This window comes from Loa loa (assembly GCF_000183805.2).
Source record: "Loa loa unplaced genomic scaffold supercont3.25, whole genome shotgun sequence".
In the NCBI taxonomy this organism is placed as follows: Eukaryota; Metazoa; Nematoda; class Chromadorea; order Rhabditida; family Onchocercidae; genus Loa; species Loa loa.
In genome coordinates, this window is record NW_018108205.1 from 182,953 (window position 1) to 203,249 (window position 20,297).

The 20,297-nt window shown below is 33.8% G+C and overlaps 2 protein-coding genes across 2 annotated transcripts; both read right to left on the bottom strand.

Moving 5' to 3' along the window:
• Nucleotides 1–919: 919 nt before the first annotated feature.
• LOAG_01151 (hypothetical protein) lies at nt 920–2,260 on the bottom strand (the record flags this gene model as incomplete). The annotated part of the gene is made up of 3 exons (XM_003136691.1): nt 920–1,131; nt 2,042–2,106; nt 2,172–2,260. The coding sequence occupies 3 exons, from the start codon at nt 2,258–2,260 to the stop codon at nt 920–922; spliced, it is 366 nt and encodes a 121-aa protein (XP_003136739.1).
• A 4,487-nt stretch (nt 2,261–6,747) lies between these two features.
• LOAG_01152 (hypothetical protein) lies at nt 6,748–16,612 on the bottom strand (the record flags this gene model as incomplete). Its single annotated transcript, XM_003136692.1, has 26 exons — nt 6,748–6,998; nt 7,094–7,303; nt 7,746–7,964; nt 8,201–8,325; nt 8,398–8,576; nt 8,724–8,792; nt 8,989–9,082; nt 9,445–9,578; nt 9,726–9,848; nt 10,125–10,326; nt 10,413–10,568; nt 10,657–10,872; nt 11,183–11,387; nt 11,579–11,745; nt 11,903–11,974; nt 12,678–12,752; nt 13,100–13,171; nt 13,269–13,394; nt 13,527–13,623; nt 13,732–13,855; nt 14,095–14,350; nt 14,730–14,801; nt 14,963–15,034; nt 15,264–15,421; nt 16,073–16,220; nt 16,536–16,612. The coding sequence occupies 26 exons, from the start codon at nt 16,610–16,612 to the stop codon at nt 6,748–6,750; spliced, it is 3,699 nt and encodes a 1,232-aa protein (XP_003136740.1).
• Nucleotides 16,613–20,297: the final 3,685 nt, after the last annotated feature.

Consider the following 20,297-nt stretch of genomic DNA (forward strand, 5'->3'; position numbering starts at 1 on the left):
GAGAGCAAGGACGGGATTTTGAAAATTTAATTAGAAACCCCATAGTTCTATAGAGATCCATCTTTTGATACTACGTAGTAATGACCATGTACTTTCAGGGGCATAAACTGAAACATCTTTGTCTATTAGCGGTCTTTATATTATAACAGTTCTAAGAATTGCAGTGAATTGTTTGTCGTCTTTATGATCTCAATCAGATAGATAGCTGTTTGTTATGCTTAACAAGACAATACGAAAGAACCTTAACACATTTTTAGGTTGTAATATCCATTGAGTTTTCTATACTTTCCATATTATTTACTCCAAATAAATGTTTACATAATGTTTGGCATTTACATGATAACTATTTGAATTTTTAACTTGAATGAAAAAACAGACAAAACATTGAAATACTTGTTATTAAGGCAAAATTAAGAAGAAAATGGCATACTTTCCAAGTTTTTTAAGAGACAAGCAAAATGAAAAAAAATTTCGAGCTTCCATATCTATTATCCATACACTGATAGTACTAGTTTTTCAATTATAAGTTCTTTTTTTTCCAGAAAACTATGGCCTCTTACGTCAATGAACTTTTGCATTTAATGAATTTTATTTCACATTTTTAGCTCTGGATATGAATGATTTTAAACGAAGAGAAATGTAGAAGTGAAGAAAAAAACTTCCCTAATTGTATATAATTGTATAAGACTCCTTTTAATTTCGATGCAGTTGTGATTTATGATTTACTGTTCTACACTCACAAAGCATCATAAAAATTGGAAAAATTAGTTTTCAACCACCATGACCTCTTAGAATAGTCCTTACGATGGGAAAAGTCAAGGCTTGAACCTGTTTCCAAAATCCATTATATTTGAAAGTTTTTAAAGGTTATCCTTCAGTTTCTAGAAATCTTGTGTAGTCAAGAGAACATTAATCTTTCTCATGATACATCGTCACCCATCACGCTACCAGTAAAGATTTTATTCAGCAATAAACTATATAGTACTATTATACTTTCAAAACTCATCAAGGCCACTCTTCCATACAAATAGCTCACCCGTTTTAATCCAATTTCCGGTTGTATTACGATTTTACAGCAACATAAGTGAGTCATCATTATCGGATAGCGATAAGTAAGGGCAAACAAAATACCTGAATATTTTCTCGTCATTCTTTTCAAATACTTAATTGATTCGAGAACATATTCAATAAATTCGAGGCTGCTGAAAAGTACTTAGTTCAAAATTGCATGCTTAGTTATCAGAAAAATAATCACAATATAGATCCTATATAAGAATTTTTGAGATTGCTGGTAGAAGAGCTATAGAAAGAAAAGTGGAATAAGGGAATGGGATGGACTTGGTTAAGAAATTCACTCGTCACAATTAGCGGCAATCACTGAAAGGTATTCACCTATTTCCATTCTTTAATATTTGTTCGGACGTTTACATGTCCCTCAAATTAGAGCGCAAATTGTTGTATATTATATGTTAATAATGCTAATATTTTCACCAAGTATATTAAAAATTGCTCTCTTAAATGGCATAATAAACATCAATCATGCCGTTCAATTTAGACAATGGCATTTTACCATGAACGAAAACCTGAATACGTGAAAGCTAAAACCTGGATATCGCAAGGAATTTCCAAGTTCTCAGAATTCTGTTTTCATAAGCTTTCTATATCTCAATGCCTCTAACTTTAAAAAAGTTGTAGCAACAATAAACTCCTAATCCATCAATCAGTCTGGAGAATACCTGCTTGATTGATCAATCAGCCTGGAGATTACCTGTTTAGTTATATTATTTTGGCAGTCGAACATAACAAGTATGGAGTGCAAGCTCTTTTCAACGTTCAGCATTTCTCAATTAAATCAAGAATACTGCTTGAATGAATGACCACTAACAAACTCGATTTTGTTTGTTATCCCAGATTATTACACCTTGGCGACCGTAGCACAAAAACAGATATGTTACCTTATATGTAATAACTATTCTATAAAACAGTAATATGCAATTTAAAAAGAATATAATTAGAAATAAATTGAATAACTTGCAGATACCTGACTGTGAGGGCTTTTCGATGGTTGTTTCCAGTGGGTTGTATTTAAAAAGATACAAATGGTCCCTATGATGCAGCAATAACTGCATCTTCAGATAATGTTTAAGATGGTTTGATAACATAAAATAAACATGAAAAAAGCATAACAGTGCGAGCCATCCACAAATCGACGAGATAATTTAACTGCCGATGGATGCTGCATCGTCCCAATACCATCCATTGCTAATTATCAAACAAGCGGTCCTGGCAGCTTTCCACTCTCTTATTTTAGCTGCTCTTTTACTGTACTTATGTTAGTAGCTAATAAAGTAGCTAACAGTAGCTAATAATTCTTGGTATTTCTTTTGCAGTATTATTAATCTCTTAATCAAACTTTATAAGCGACATCTCAATCTTAATCACCAAAGTTATAATGTCAAAAAGAAACATGCCGATGCAGCCACACAGCCGCTGACCGCGAATAATGGAAGGATTCGAAAAAACATTTTGAGGCAAATCTTTTGAGAAGTCTCATCGACTTTTGTACCACAAAGCATAATTGAAAATAGTTAATTGTTTGCAGTTTATTGAAAGAAGACTGCATTGCAACAAATTATTTGCGCAGGATATTAGTATTTCGCCAGCAACTAAGAATTACGCTAAGTGAACAATTGATAGTTAAAAATTGTTGGTTATTAGGTTGAAATTTGTTTTCTTTTTTTTGCAAATATGGCGGGCTAAAAAATTTGTGGGACTCATATTTGCAAAGCCATTCTTATGTTTTAAGAATTATTTTAAATTTAGAATTTTTGATCTTAATCAAAAGGTTTATCTTTCAGGTATTTTTGTTATTTTTAAATTTTTTGTTTTTCGTGCTTCTCATCGGCAATACAATTCCCATAAGGTGCTGGAAGCCTGGTCATCCGCTTCTACAAACATTTCCAAACTTTTATGGTAACTTCATTCTCAGAATTTTTTCAAACATATTCTTTTGAGCATATTGCCAATGGAAATATAAACAAAGAAATGCATCCAGTTGGAGCCGAATACCCAAACGTATCGGTGAATGGGTAGTCTTCCATGTCATGAATTGCAAGTCAAATTCTGGTAGCTTCTGTCGTCGACAGATATCCGATTCATCTATATACACCAACATTCAAAGGCCTACATCAGGCTTACACATTTTTCAAAAATAAATCGAGTGACCATTTCAAGGTTCCGAAATCATAATCCATTAATTACGAGAAAAATCATGAAAGATTGCTTTTTTGTTACATATCCACTCAAAGGCTAGTCAAATTCATGCTTCAGTTGAAAATAATTGAAAGCAAAACATGACCCGAAGTTCGGAACAATATCAGTTAAGAAATCAGTAAAATAAGTTCAAGTAAGAAGTGAATATCGATATAAAGATAAAGAAGCTGCTATTGGCTATCCACCATTTTCAATGTACTATTTTGTACATAAAAACTATGATTTATATTGAATAATAAACTACTAACAGAAATTGTATTTGATTCTGTAACTAGTCACGAAATGAAAATAATGATCCAAACTGACAATGTAATTACAGGAAATGATGCCATATCTAAACTTATTTTGATACATTTTGAATTGGAATTAAAAGTTTGGAGAAGTCTACCTTCAAAAGTACCTACCAAACTTGAGCTGAATATCGACAATTTTTTCATTGCGATGGCACTTACCGAGAGCACTTTCAACATCGTAATATAACATCGTCAAGCATTTAAGAAACAGCAATGCCCATGCTATTCTAAATTTACCCAATTTTCAGGACTACGTGCAATTCATTAGACTGCATGCAAAATCAAATTCTAAAAAACTTGTAGTAAATAGGCAAATAAGCTGTAGTACTTGTTTTGTGCACGGCCAAATCATCGGTATTCCATGTGCACTTGTTTTACAACAAAACCCTTTAAAATGCCATACCAACCGTTTTTTGTAAGGTACTGACTTGGGTCAAACTCTTTGGTAGTGAGCTCACGCTAATCGAAATCATTTTCTTTTTAGTCCAGGTAGTTTCAGTGAACAGTAAATCAGGGAAAAAGAAATTATACTAGCACACTTGCACAGATGAATTTGTTAAACCATAACCAATATTACCGTGTAATATTCATTTTCACTTAGAAATTTTTTCAGGCGAATAATCCTGTAAATTTTCATGACCTCCCAATTAATATATTTATATCAGAGAATTAAATGTTTGAATTGCAATGTATATGTATAAGAAAGAGACGAATAAGAAAGAAATAATCCGAAGATATGCCAAAATGCCGCAAACTGTTTTTATGTGTTTCGCGGTATCTTTCAAGTGATCAAAATTTCTCATATTCGTCACCAACATCTAAAATTGAATGATTGATCAAAAGTGCCAAAATTATGCAAATTATGGCTATTAATGCTAGGAGCATCTTGGTTTTTGTAAACAGTAATAATGGTTAAAAAGCGGATAAAATTCCCTATTATTAGCAGCGACTGTCCAATCTTGACATTTTGTTTTTTCATTTGATAAGAAATAGAGTGTCAGTTTAACAAAATTTATGAAACTTAGGAAAACTCATTAAATCTAAAGTTTTCTGATGTCCAAAAGGACACAGAGTTGGGGATGGAGTTAAATTGATGGGGGAAGTAATGCAGTGTCCTGAAGCTATCGATACTGCATATGATCAAATATGCATGAAACATTCCGCGTCCATCTTACAGAATGTTTGCTAGCAACTACTTTTTTAGTTTACTCTGCTAAGCACTTCTAACATACAGCATGTCAATATCCTGAAGAGTTTCGTCAATTTCTAAGCATTAACTTGCGGTATTCTTGAAGAATGGAATTACTCATTACTCTGTGAAATTTCTTGATCTTCCCGAATGAGATTTTGATAAACTTTCAGCAAAAAATGTGTAAATTTTCAAAAAAAAGATGATTTTTTAACTACTTATTTTCAGCGATCTAGATTCCCTGCATACAAAATTCCAGACTCCGAATTCTTATGAATAGTACGAACAACCTCATTAGTCAGTTAACTATTCGTTTTGCGTCAATCTCATTTCATCCTTTAAGGATTCTGAAAACAATGTTTGTCGTTTGGTATGACCAGACGAAATGCAGAAAACGTGCAATCTGGAGAAACACTGAATTAAAAAGTTCAAAAAATTCAGCCAAAACGTTCGCATCCGCTAAGCAAAACGTGCAATCAGTATCTTCAAACCCAATTTAAGCTGAATTTACCTTTTTGTGAGTTACCCAAATAAGAGGGAGAGTATCCTTGATTCAAAATTTCATTTGGATGTGTAAATTTATTAAGGCATTTGGATGTGTAAATTTATTAAGGTTAAACGGACTGAATTTCAGAAAAATCTAGTATTGGAATCATTGTTAAACTTTCTTTGAGGATGTGTACCTTTTCTAATGTTTTCAAAAAACTTTAAATTTTCACAGAAACAAGAATCTGAGAAAGATGTAATCAAAAAATTGAAGGCTATAAATTTGGGGAATCAAGTTGAAGAATTACATCGAGCTATAAAACTGTTATAAAAATAAGAATAGTTTTCTGGAAATGTATTTCATGCAGTTTGTGTGTTTGTGTGGTTCTGTCCCGATCTTCTAACGGCTTTGTTTTTTCTTTTTTTTTTTTTTGTCTTTTCTTACCATTTTTATAACAATTTTTCCGCATCATTTTTTTTGAATAAGAATAGTTTCTTTTTTTTTTTAAAAATACTAGTTCGAATTATTCTTCCCAAATTTAAATCTTTGTGCGAAGTTCGCGCAATGAGTCCGGAGTGTTAGAGGCAGAATAAGAATATATCGGTTGTCATCCATCAGTACTTCAGGCCAGATACTCTAATTATTATACTATCTAGTTAGGGAAGACGACCTTCGTTATTTGAAAATTGATTTCGTGATTAAGCAACCATGCCATATGCCTCGTGCATAGGAATTTAACTAGATCACAATGGAGCATTTATTCTGAAAAACAATTATATATAACCATTTCTCATATGATAAGCCTACCGTAGACGATAATAAACTTTTCACACAGTTAATTATCTCATAAAAATTTGAGAACAATGCTCCAAAATCCTGTCTCATTTTTGCAGAAAGCATGAAATGTGCTCCTATTTTGATGAAGTCGTAGCAACTAACAAGAGAAAGTCGAAGTCCTCCAAATGAGAATCTAGAAGATAGCGACCTGGGTTGCATTTCATGGCAGATGAAAAGGATAAGTCGTATTATTCGTTTAAAAGTTTATCCACTTCAGAGCATTTGTAACATTGTATGAACCTATCAGATTACTTGGAACCTTTCTGGAGGATAGTGAAAAAAGAACGGAACACACGTTCTGCGACTAATCATTAAATGAACTTGCATATCGTGAACCATATTCCCTTAGCTGTGCAATTTTTTTTTTGGTTTATACAAATGCTTCTTTGTTTATATGCCTCTTTCTTGAATAGATTATGCAGTGTGTTAAAACATGGAATAGACATGCTGATATGTGAATTGATGTTCAACGCACTACATTACACTGTTTTTCACAATTAGCAATTCCTATATTTGAAGTAGTAATTCGACTGATCACTAAGAATATGAGCATTATACAAAAGCAGCAGGTTCTGAGTTGGGACTGGATGCGAGGGCATAGTCAAGAGCAACACACTAAAGACCACGAAATCATTATTGAAGCAGTAACTAAACAAATATTCAGGAAGCTACGCAGTATGACATGCTGCTTCTGCAGTACACTGACATTTTCGTACAATGCGAACAACCTGCGAAGTAGTACTACCATCTTTGCAGTACATTTTCAACCTGCGCCTCTTACTTTTCACGACTGCACAACACTGTTTATTGTCATTACCACACCACCCATTACATCGACCATTTTTGATTCGTTCTGCCGAACGGCAGTTACCGTCCAAGTAATGATAACGAAATTTCTCTTTGGCACAAAAAACTTCACCTGAAATTTGGGAATTTCATATGCAGGAAAACTATATTTCCTAAGAAATACAAATGAATGCGATAAAATTGCACAGCATAATTCAAACAGCTTACGTCGTTGACAATGCGTGCCACTATAACCAGGAGGACAATGACATATGTAACCGCTGGATAACGAGGAATTCGTAATGCATGTACCGCTGTAACACTGGACACCACTACAGAGATCCACACTTTTGGCACATCCATTTAAAATCTTCTCCTTCTGTTCCACCTTATCGAAATCAACTAACACATCATTAACATAAAAATCGGAGATGCATCCTGAAATTCTATTCCAAGTTAATCATTTACAGTATCAGCAGGTTTTGTTGAATGAGACCCTGAGAGACTCGAAAATGACGACATTTGCTAACCAATGCTTTAGCTCACCTTGTTAAATAAATGATCTCTCATGATTTATCTTGCTAAAAAACAGAAAAACAAAATCAGATCAGAGTTTCTAAGTTCGAAATAACAAAATTGATAATACTACTTCAAACCAACTGAAATCAATTTTATTAATTTCCTTTAATAATATTGATCTATTAATGAGAATGAAGCACAAGCATCAAATGTTATTTCATTTTTATACATTCCTAAACAACGGGAACTTCTTTATTGTTTTTTGTCGATAGTAATAAAACTCGTGATAAAACAGACGACGTCAAAAAATGGATCCGCAGAAATCTAACAATTGAAATTCTGTTCATTCCTTGAAATTTACCTTTAAAGCTATGTGCTTGCTTTAAATGAAAAGCGGTAATTGCTTTAATAGCAACAGAGGCCGGGATGCCACCAATATGTAAGAATTTCTTGCTTGTTAATACGAACGTTTCTTTTGGGCCACTGTTTACAACAGTCTGTGGTTCATAACTATCAATTTTTAATGTTAGCGTTATTCCTTTGATATAAATTTCTATCCGATGTGGACGTCCATCATGCACTAAATGGAGTGTTTAATAATGGTTACACCATATTTCAATATTTTAATTGAGATTCAAATATGATCTCTAATCATTCGACTTCATTTCTTCCTAGCGGAACTAGTGTTAAGAATGCTTCAGTATCATCGTCAGAAAACATAAATCCTTTCTAAATAAAAATAAACATCGTATAGAAAATAAATAAACACCTTTCAGTATAAAAATAAACATATAAAGATCGATGCCTAAAAAGTACCAGTAACATAGCTGTACATATGAGATGCAGGAAAATTGCCCACACAGAATGAAATTTTCAAACGACCGTCGTATAATTCGACCGATAAGTGTGCATTATCGCCATAATATACGACGACTCCGGTGCTGAAATAATCTATGTGAATCGCTGTTCTAAAGTTTAGAGAGAGGTTTACTAAGAATCATCAGAACAATAACCTAGCAGTAGTAATCAATGTGAAGGTTAGATTTCCATTCGGTGAAGCAATGAAGGGTTCCAAAGCGACGAACGAATCATTTTGAACATATCCTGCAGCTCTCAACTGTTCACACCGCTTACCAGTATATCCTTCAGAACATTTACAGAACACGTCATTTCCTAATTCATGGCATACACCCTGAAGTAATTTATACTTATCATTATCGCACAACAGCTGGAAATTCAAAAGATAAACGGAAGTCTAATCAGATGGAAAGAAAAAGCTCGCATGTTCGCAAGAATGTGCATGACATGGTGATGTCTTCGGATAGTAATCGCCTGACACCGGTGGTAATTCGCAAAGTTTTCCCGTATATCCGTCGATACATTCACATTTATATGATTGTATACCGTCCTGAAAAATTTTGTGGATGCAAATTCTTTGCTATCCTCAACACGCCAACATTCGGTGTTTAACATTCAGAATTTTTTGGTAGTTGAACTATAACGCACTTCCTATGTGCGTTGATGACCATTTGCATGCATAGGAATTTATCTATATTGGAATATTATAAGTGAGAAACAGGAGACCTAAAAATTAAAAGACTAACAACGCAAATTGCATTATTTTTGCATAGATTATGTGTACAATCATTAATGTTTATCGTACAGTTGATACCGGTAAAACCTGGCAAGCAATCACATCTAAAAAAAGCGCATATTTGCTGGGACTTCAATTTTTAACTACGTGGGTTGGAAAAAAATCAATAATCACAAATATCAGCATTTTTTCTAGCAGTGCACGTCAAAGTAAACGCGTTACTTTATAGAACGTGCATGTAACATGACATGCATTTTACGATTAAAACGGATTATTTGAAAACGTTCATCATGTGGCAACCATATCGTTCTGTTTAATTCAGCTGTCGGGCAGGCCGAAAAAACAGGAAGCTGATTGCCAAGGGAAATGGATTTGAAAATTTTATTCTACACTGATATTAGCTTTTTGTTGTGCATTGAATTACAACAAGAAGGAAGGATAAATTTCCAGATTACGAAGAAATTACCTGTAAGAAACAGCTTGTCGCACGCACAGTCCTCTGTTTGCGCATGGATTCATTTTATTCGAACAAAATTCCACTTTTTCCTCACAAAAACTTCCTGTGTGCATTGATGGACATTTGCATTCGTAGGAATTTATCTAAATTGCATCTAATGAAGTAAAAAATTTTCTAAAAATATTTCCCTTGCAGAAAAGTGTCAGTAAGTTTGACTTCAATGGATCATTTCCAGTCATTCAAATATGTTTTCATTATTTGAAGGGCTTCCAGTACAAAAACGAACTTACCAAATCAATACAGGTTGCTCCATTCTGACACTTATTTTTTACACAATCATCAATATTTGTCTCGCAACGGTCACCTTCGAAACCTTTCACACAATGACATTTAAAACGCCCATCTTGAAGTATCTTCAAATTACAAAATTATAACATGAAGCTTCATTTAAAAGCTTAACAAAGGAAATCTCTCTCTCTCTCCTTCTGTCACTGAAATTACGACTATGAAAGGAAAAGAAATCAAAGCAAGAATTCAAATTACTTCCGAAATTTTAATATTTCCTAAAGCCCAGCAGTGCTAAAGACTGATATCGATTAGGTTCAGTGAGAATATCTTAGGCTACTATTTCGGCTTAAGTGCACGCGAAGAATGTAAAAAATTATGCAGCAAGCTATAGGTACGATTACCTTGCAGGTGGCATTGTTTAGACACGGCTCACCATAACACGCATCGATTTTATTTTCACAATATTTTCCGTGATATCTGGCTACGCACTTACACGCAAATGTCCTTCCTTTCATCTTTTGACATGTACCGCCATTTTTGCATGGGTTATCAACACAGGCATCACATTTAACCAACACATTTTTTGGCACTTTTTCAACACACCTGTAAAAATTGAACGATAAAATTCTAGCATGGGTCAGACCTTCCTCTAACTGAATAAAATGCAAATTCTTTACAAATACAATTACTTGAACTGTAGTTCATCGGCTGATAAGAGCAACTGATTTCGGAAATTCAAGGGAAGTTCACAGCGAGCAATTCCAGCTTCAATGAAACGACTTTTTATCCATCGGCTAAACCACGCAATATGACAATCGCAATACAACGAATTACTTCCAAGAGCTCTAGAATTTGTAACACATTTAAAGAGGACAGAATTTCGAGTAGAATATATGGACATAAAGTACGAGTTAACAAAAAATTAGTTCTTACATATGTGTAATGTTATGTAGATTGGCAAAAGCTGACTCCGGCAAAACTGAAATATCATTTCCGTGCAATGAAAGAATGCGTAAACTAGTCAAATGTGTGAATGCCTCTTCTTCTAGGCATTCAAGTTTGTTGAAACTAAGTATCAAAGTTGACAATTTGGTCAAATTCGCAAATGCACCGTTTTCAATTGCAACAATCCGGTTGTGGCTTAGATCTCTGCAAACCACGATTTAAAGATAAAAGGAAGAAATATATGTTCTGCCAATATTTCTACGATAATCAAAGTTGTTGGGATTTCTATATTAAAATGAACTGAACTATGAAATAGAGAAATATACAGTGAAAAATACTCGAATCATCAAAATACTAATTATTATTACAAGCAGACTATTATGATAGGTCAGCTAATGCTCAGTGCTTTGATCCCGATGACTCCATCATAAACTGATAAACAAAAAAAGAAAAAAAAATTGGAATTGAAACAATTAAGTCTTGATTTACTTTATTACAACAGCCCATAACTTACAATTTGACAAGATGCTTCAGCTTATTCAATTCAGGAGGTATAAGGACAATATCGTTTGAGTCCAGGAATAGTTCAGTAGTTTCAACGGGTATATCAGCCGGAAATTTTTTAAGATTTTTATTCGAACAACGCACTACTGTTTCATGACACGTGCAACCAGTTGGGCAATAATTACCATCTTCCACACAAACATTTTCCATAGTTTCTCAAAATTTTGTTTGTTTAAGGGAAATTCTTCAATCTTCTCTAATTTCAGCATTCGTAATTTTATTCCTCTAGGCTACAGCTGTTTCATTATAATAACAAAATTTAATTTCAGCTGTTGTCCCACCACTCAAAATATTCCATTTAAAACACGGGAAATACGTCAAATTTGAAAAATCATGCTCAAATTACCAGTGCAGAACAGTTCATCTTTTTTAAGAGACGTCATCATGCGACCGCGTAATTGTATCGGTTCATGACAAAGAACAGAATTCAGGAAGCGTGAACCATTCATTCGTAGATAATGAACAAAATCAACAATATGACAATTACAAACGAAATCGTTTCCATCTAACGATCTGCAAAATGACGATGCATTGGAAAAACACTTTTCTCTCAGGCTTTACTTTGTGCCATTCTTAATGTTTTTTTTTTGGCTGCAGTTAAAATCCTATCGAATAAAGAATTTGAGTAAGAAAAGAATTCAAAATCATTGGAAGAATTTCAAAATTATACACAGATTTTAACGTTGCTAGCTGGGCAAGCGAATCAGCTGAGAAGCATTTGATCTGATTGTGGCTTAAATTCCTGAAACAAACAGTAAGAATGCAACCTTAATATCCATAAAGCTAAAGAAAATATTTTCAGATAAGTGGAAAAGCTAGAAATCACTGCTTCAAGAAGTGTTGAAATAAAAACAAGTTATTTGAAGCGAATAAGACGATAACACCAAATAAATATATTTCAGGCAAATTAATTTTCAAACTGTTCATAAGAAATATGGAAGTGGAATATATGGCAATCGAAATCATCATGAAGAAAGCAGATCCTTAAGTTAACATAGCAAAAAAGTCTGCATTCAAATAATACTAAGCGCATTACAAAAAAATGCCTTCTATGAAATTTAATTTGAACATCTCATCACTTTACAAGAAGGGCTGATTACTGTCGAAGTATGTCGGGGGTTTAGAGTGGCCGAAAACTACCAAACTATCGAATGGGGTCAGATAGTTTGGATTAATGAAAAGGTGGATTTAAAACGAGCGCTTTGACATTTATAATTACTAGCTTCTTTCGGGAAAAAGTGATATTACTTCTTTTGAAACTGCAGAAAGTATTCTGAGCAATCAACAAGGAAAGGAGAGCAGAAAAAATTGCCGTTCCGATAATTCCAGTCTATAAGTACTATCTGTCAAAGTGCAATCGCACATAAAAGTTGAAAAAGTTGAGATGGATGAGCGATGATGATGCGATGGATGAGAGAGTCGTTCTGATGACTTACAAAACTTACAGTTTAGTGATTTGCAAACTTCCATTTCCAAACACTGCAGTAGAAAAATACCGTAATTTGTTGCGGCTTAAGTCACTGTAAAAGTCAATATTCATCAGTTTAAACAAAAAACAGAAATCATTTGCAACAGCGTTATTAATTATAGCATGATACTTTTAGTAGTAAGTCTTACTTCACATTTGAACATGCACGTTTTAAGATTCTTCATGCATTATTTACAGCAAGAGGTGTATTACATAGAACTGTCAGCACCTGAGAATCGAGACTGTACCGATTAAAAAGAAATCGTAGGAGGAGAAATGTATACATTCACAATCAAATGATGAGAAATAAATAAATGAATAAATAGATTGATTGATTTACTGACCAATTAATGCACTGCTAAGTTATTAAAGTAAATGAATCAGCTGACAAAATCTTACAGCTCTTGTACTTTACCCAATCCAGACAACGAGTTACTCTCGATGAATTCGATTTCGTTACCATCCAGCAGCCTGGAATCAATTTTCCTTATTTATGAGATGAACATAGTGTTTTTTTTTCAAAAGCATAAAATAAAGTTCAAAAAAATAAAGGAAAATCAATACACACAGTGTGGTTAAATTTTCGAAATGCAGATTAGTTGAAAGACGAATGGCAGTTATTTTATTGTTGGACATACGTAATTCGGTGGTATATCGAGGTAGTTTACGTGGAAAATCAGTCCAGCCTCGATTACTGCAAAAGCTGGTATATTAAGGTGACAGTATGAAAAGTTTACTATGAGCATAAAAATCCTTTTTGCGCCATGGACACATAGTATAGTATTTGATAGTTCTGAACATAAGTTACTTATAAAGAATGCAATACCTGCAATCAACGAACGTATTCAAACATGAGCAGCCAACCGGACATGGATGGTCGATGATGCAGCGACCTGCGTTAGCTGTTACATATGCCTCAGACCCTTCAAAATTTATTCCATCTACAGAAAGAAACCATTAAGATGGTGATTTTCTTTTTCTGAATTTCTGAAGAACGTATCTATTCGATATTCTTTGATAATTTAAATTACCTTTACATCGATATTTCGAGTGATGTAATGTAGATATACGTCGGTGAGCTACTCGTTTTGGTGAATCACAACGTGCACTGCTAGTTTCCACAGCTTTCTTGGCTAATAAATGAGCAAGCCATTCCTGAAAAATTGTTATTACTTTTTTTGAAATTTTCGAAATAATTCAAATTCATAGTGTATGGAATTCCAACATAAATGCTATGACGTGAATAAATGTCAAAGTCCAAAATAAATGCTATAAGTATAACAAGCAAAGTTGGCGATTAAAAGGCGAGTAATAAAGGTGGAATTAAATTCCTGTTTTTGAATTAAATGTGTTGGAGTAAGTTGAAATTTATAGGGATTGATGAAAGAACTAACGAGATTGCAATCACAAATAATTGGATTGCGGGCTAAATGAAGTGTCGTTAAGTTGGTCAACCCATCGAAGGTTCCATTAGCAATCGAATGAATTTGATTATCATATAAAGATAGCAAATTTAGGTTTGTTAGGCTTGAAAAAGTATCTTTTCGAAGACATATCAGCTTGTTGGCATTCAAAAGCAATAACTGAAGGTTAGCAAGCCCATGGAACGCTTCCGACGGTAAATTACTTATATTATTTCCATACAACACACTGTAAAAATAAAACACGTTAAATCTTCTGAAAATAGTGGCTTTACTTCTCGAAACGACCCCGAATTAAGAGAGATGGCTTTTTCCATCATTTTTATCATCGCTTCAACAAATGAATAAAACCGGATGGCTGCGACCCCGAAAGTTCTTTAGAATTATCAAAGAGAAAATCCGCTTGATCCCAGCCTTCAGAGTTTAGAATAGTTAGCATTTTAATAAATATATCATTTTGAGACGTTGAAATGTGGTAATCTCTAAGCAAAGCTATTTGTTTCTTACTAAAACCTTTAGTACATCTTCAAGTGTTCTACAATTTCGGACACAATTTTGACGAGCGAACATTTTTCTCGGATGCATAAACTGGTTCGAAAAAGACTCACAGAGAGTTTAGTGACTTCAAACCATCAAATGCTCGCGGGCCGATGTCTCCAATATTGTTTTTACTGAGATCACTAAATATAAGAATCTTAATAATATTAATTTATTAATATTATAATTTATTTCGTAATCTAACTCTACCAATAATTTCCACTACCAAAATGAGATTTTCTGAGAAAACTCTAAGCATTTGTATGGAAAATTCTGGATAACGTTTACATTATTCCGTACTTACAGTCGTTTGAGTTGATGAAGATTATAGAATGCTCGAGGAGGTACATAGGTTATTTGATTTTGTTCAAGCCTTCTGAAAAATTGAAAATTTTTGTAAATTCTCTAAAAACTTGGATTTTCTACAAAAATTTTGCCAAGCTAATTCTGAAATATGAAATGCTTTTGGTCGTAGAATGGACTACACAGTAAGGGGGTGATAAATGCCTACTTCTACAGTTTCAAAAAAAGAACTTTAGGATGTTTTTGTTCGATCAAGAAGCCACTCACAGAAATTACAGCAAACTGAAACAATATAATCTCACAGCTCAGTGGTTGTTGGAGGCAGATTAGCTGGGATATGTGTTAAACCACGATCCCGACAATCGATCGTCGTTTCGGTGCAGGTGCAAACAGACGGACATATTGAAGCATCACGACATGAAGTGGCTGCACGCTTCTCAATCCCAGAGCATTTCATTAACTGAAATTAAATAAACCGATATCCTGTCAATTCTTGCTTGGCTTGTAAAGATAGTCCAAGATTTAAGCATGCAAATTAATTTTTGAAATTTGAGCATCATTTTCAACTTTATTACATAATTTTGTCCACAACATTGTGAATCTATTACTATTAGCACTTTTTTTGTGTAAAAGATTTATGTAAGTTCTTCATCAAATGATGGAGTAGACGCTGCTAGAAAAAAACTGCGCCTTTAATTTTAGCTAATTTTGCGGGATTGAAAAAAAACCCTATATCGATCATTATTGTTTTTCCTTTGAATGAAATTAAACACTATCTCAAAAATACAATAAACAATCGATTGTTCCTATTTTATCTTTAAGTTAAAATATTTGAGATTCGATGGAGATAATCTAATTTGAAGTGTTATTTTAAGTCAAATTAATGGAGAGTCGTAATCAGTCTGCAAGATCAAAGCCGAACAGCGCCATAACCAAACACCGCTATCTCTAATTGCCTTTGGTGATTTACTTTTTTTTCTAAAGATTTTCTCTATAAATTTCTGAAATGTTTCCTGTTTTCTATTATCTATAGCTCGCCATTTTTTTTAATTCCTTAAAATTCTTCACTTTTCCAGAACTTACAAAAGACTTTAAAAATTATTGTGAATACCGTTTCATCGATATTTTCCAACATACGAGAATACAAATGTGCTGGCCGGTGGCATCGTGTATTTAGAGCCAGTGAATGTGAATTAGAAATGATCTTTTTCATCCATCGTAAACGACAATCACAAAGCCATGGATTTTCCGCCAACCTCCTGAATAATTCGGAGAAGTTCCACACCTCAACTTGCTAATAGTATTTTGTTTTCAATGACAAAACAATGCTTGATTAAACCAGAGGACCAGTTTCAATTTTTAGATTTTAGATGATTTTCTCTTCTTTCTCTTTCTTGAATAAGCGATACTTTGTCACCAATTTAATTTCAAAAAATTCAATTCAATTTCAAAAAACAATTTCAAAAGCACTGCTATTTGATTAACAGGGTCAGAAAAGTTTAAAAATAATGTTCGCCAAATAGGTGACCGCATTTTCATTTTTTCTCAAAGAAATATTCTCAATTTCCGCTTACAGGACGCGAAGATTGGACATTGGTCCAAGCTGTCCCATTGTACTCAAATTGTTACTATTCAGTGTTAAAACTTCCATTTCTGTCCATGTTGCTATCACGTGGTTGTCTAAGCTGTAAACAGTACATTTACACAATTTTGAAATGGATGTTAAATTATTTCAGAAAAATGTCCGACTTCAAGCCGATGCAACTTTTGAATTTGGTCAAATGCAGAGGGCACTAAAAAGAATAGCAGCCAGCATTGTAGTTCTTTTTAGGGAATTCATTTGTGACCAAGCTTGTTGCAGCCGCTCAGAAACATGCGAAACTGAATGACGGGACATTTCTCGTCACATTGATGTTTGTTGCCGTCATTTGCATAAGGCCAAGTTCTTCTCTTCCACCTGATTTCAGTTTTTCGATCTCAAACTTTACAAAAGAGTGAATGCGAATAGCAAAGTTTTCGAAGCGCTCTTTCTGGACAACTAAAAAAAAGACAGCTACCTGCTGAGGAACTAACAGAAGTTGTCATACTCAGAATATGAATCTAAGCTTCGAAATCTTTCGAAATGCGAAGCAATCCCCAGCTTATTTGAAATCGTTTATCGAAGTTAGAAATCATGTGTCATCAGGCAAAATACTGAAGTTTGTTCCAACGGATCTTCAATAACTCCATCCGGTGGCACTATGTGTGGGATAGCTGACTGCGAAGACAGGTCATTATCAAGTAGGTATATAAACGCATACATTATTGAATAAATAAACAGGTAAGGTGAGTAATCAAAAAACGAATAACTCACTACTCAAGAAAAACACTTAAAGAAACTGTTCTCCAGTAATATGATGTAAACTTGAAACTGGAAAAGATTAACGAAATAATTTCAGTTACCATGTTAAAAAATTTCGGTCAAGTTGTAAGTTGCGCACCGATTTCGGCCCTTGCAATTGCGAATCGGTCAACACAGTTAACAGATTCTCACTCAGATCTCTGCAAATAAAATTCCAATCCATTTTAAAAGGTTAAAATTATTTACAATATCCATGAATTTACTATCAAATCCTTTTTACCTCATCTCCCAACTTTTTTGGTTTTGTCGTCTAAACCATTTCTTTCTAAGTTTCATCTTAGAGATGTTTACTAAAACATAATAGTTGATTATTTTCAAAACTGAATCAGCCCTTATGATACTGAAAAATATATTCCATTTTGTTACAGTTTACCACTAAACATAATGAGTGCAGCCCTACCTCCTCTCCTCATTCTTCTTATATCCTTGAATCTAGTTAAAACTCCAAAGTTATCGATTGATAATCTTTTCCTCTTAAAATTTCCGACAGTTATAGATATATAGTGATTGTCTTAGACTTTGCAAGACTTTATTTTAAGGCATAATCAGGCATTACCACAACTGTCAAATCTTGAAGCCCAAATTTAACCTCACATTCGAACTTAAATTGCCAACACGGTAACTTATTTATACCTGTCCCAAATGCGGGATTGTTTTTAGTGAGGAAGAAAGCTGAAAATGAATTGAACATCATTCCATCGAATCTCTGACGCTTCACTTGTTTTGACCCCATCCGCAATTTCGATTTGCACATTTGCATTTATATGATAATGAAAACCAATATTGTATTCGTCCCCCTATTGCAACCCTTCATATTGCAATTGTGCAGTGCTGGCCTGTACTTTTTGTGGTCGTAAATTATAAATCACTTAGTAATATAAAAACAACAGCAAACAAAAAGCACAAAGATGTATCCCTAAATTACTATTTGACTGGCTGATATGGAATCAGTCTTTAGCAGAGGGCAAAAGCATAATATATTGTTTTCTTTTAGTTAACATTTTTTAAACCGTTTCTCTTCGGTTCACATTTCCCTAAGGTTTTGCAAGCACTGTTTGCGCACCTAAAAAGGAAACCTCAAAAAAGAACGGTTCTGGTATGCATGTAAGTTAACAGCATTAGGGAACCGAAGAACAAAGACAACTCTTTCAGAACGCTATGATTCAAGGTCAGTTATTTTTCCGGATACACCCAATGTTGCAAAATTTAAGATACTGTTTGACAACTGTAAAGAAAAGTGCACATATATATTAAATAATAAAATACAGAAACCAGAAAAAGAAATGGAAGAAGCTAGAAATGAGGAATTTGCTCTTCCCTACGGTGTTTCAGGAGTTACACTTCTTACCTGGAGAGCTTCGAAAATTTTATTTTTGTATAAGGTGGGATATCATGTGTGAAAACAGTAAAACCACTTTATCAAGACTTTACACGTGTGTTGTTGAATTTCTGAACCCTCATTTCTCCCCTTAGTATATCATAATTTTAGATGGTTTAGAATTTTCAAGAATTATCGTATTACGAAAATATCGAGTACTAAAATTCTATGTTGTACATTCTACCCGTAAGCTTGTTCTGAAAATTATTTCAGTCCTCATAACCTCTGCTAAACAGAACATACATCCCTTATGTAAATAGTACAACTGTTGCATATCCAGAGCAATGTCCCATTTATTGAGAAATTAAAGAAGAAATAGGTCACCTGAAAGTATAATCAATTTAAACACTTAACATTAGCCGATTTTGTCGGTCTACCATAACGGTTATTTCGCATATTATGTGAGATTTCTATAATTTAATGTTTCAGCAAGATTCTATCGTGAGCAGGTTGAAAATTGAAATCTTAGCAGCAACTTTGATGTTTTTTTTTGAGTGAGTCTTTGGAAAATCTTGAAAAAAATAAGCTTTTTCTGCAGCTCATCCCTAACCCTTCAAGGTTTCTCGACGAGCCATAAAAAATACCAAGGCTGTTTCTGAAATTTTAATTTTTTTCGGATTACTTTTGAAAAAAATCCTGATTTGGAAAAAAAATTTTTTTTGAAAAAGAAAGTTAGGCGAAAATCCCGTTTAATGGTTCCGCTATTGCTTATTCGGCATTTCGAGAGGGAAACTTAAATTTTCGTAGAGAATTCCGTCAAATTCCGCATATAGTTTCTCACCTTCTGCATCTCATTAAGCAATGCGGGAAAATTAATCAGTTCCAGAAAAGAAATATCCATTTCGAAAGTGACATATTGTCCTTTATTTTCAAAAGTTAATTCCATTTTGCAACAGTTGTTCACAGTACGCCCGTTTATAAATTCATATGCATCTTGTTCCCCCGCGCTGATGAGCCACCCATCATTCAACTCTCCTCACTGGCGTCAGCGATATATTCTTCCGGTAAGCAAAATGACTCACAAATTTTCAATAATTTACACGAAAACTGAAAAAACAACCACTTCGCACAGAATTTAACATCAAATTAGCAACGAAATTGGGACTGTCAACAATCTTATAGGGGCGGGGATTTCTAGTTAATTCAAAGAGAAGCCACTAGCAAAATAAAATTAAAACTGGAATGTGTGAAATCCTCACAGAGAACTATATGAGTATCAAAGCATCCGTTGAAATGTTTTTGGTAAGAAGTGCAACCTTTTTTCTAACCTGGCGGAAAAAACATCGTTTAGTTTTTGACTTTAATGCACTTATCAGTTCCAATCGAAGCAGTGCTTCACACAGAATTGTCCCTTTCCGGCTACTTTTTTCATTTAGCTCTTCAATATTTAACTATATTTTCCAAATCCAAGAAACTGATCACTTTGTGACAAATTCAATTTTTTTGTACTTTTACTTGCTTTTACCGGGCCAAACTTAGGACAAATCCCAAACTTTTGGCATGCAAGTAAACTAATGCGACTAAAAATAAGATCGTATCAGCTTTTAACTTTCTAAA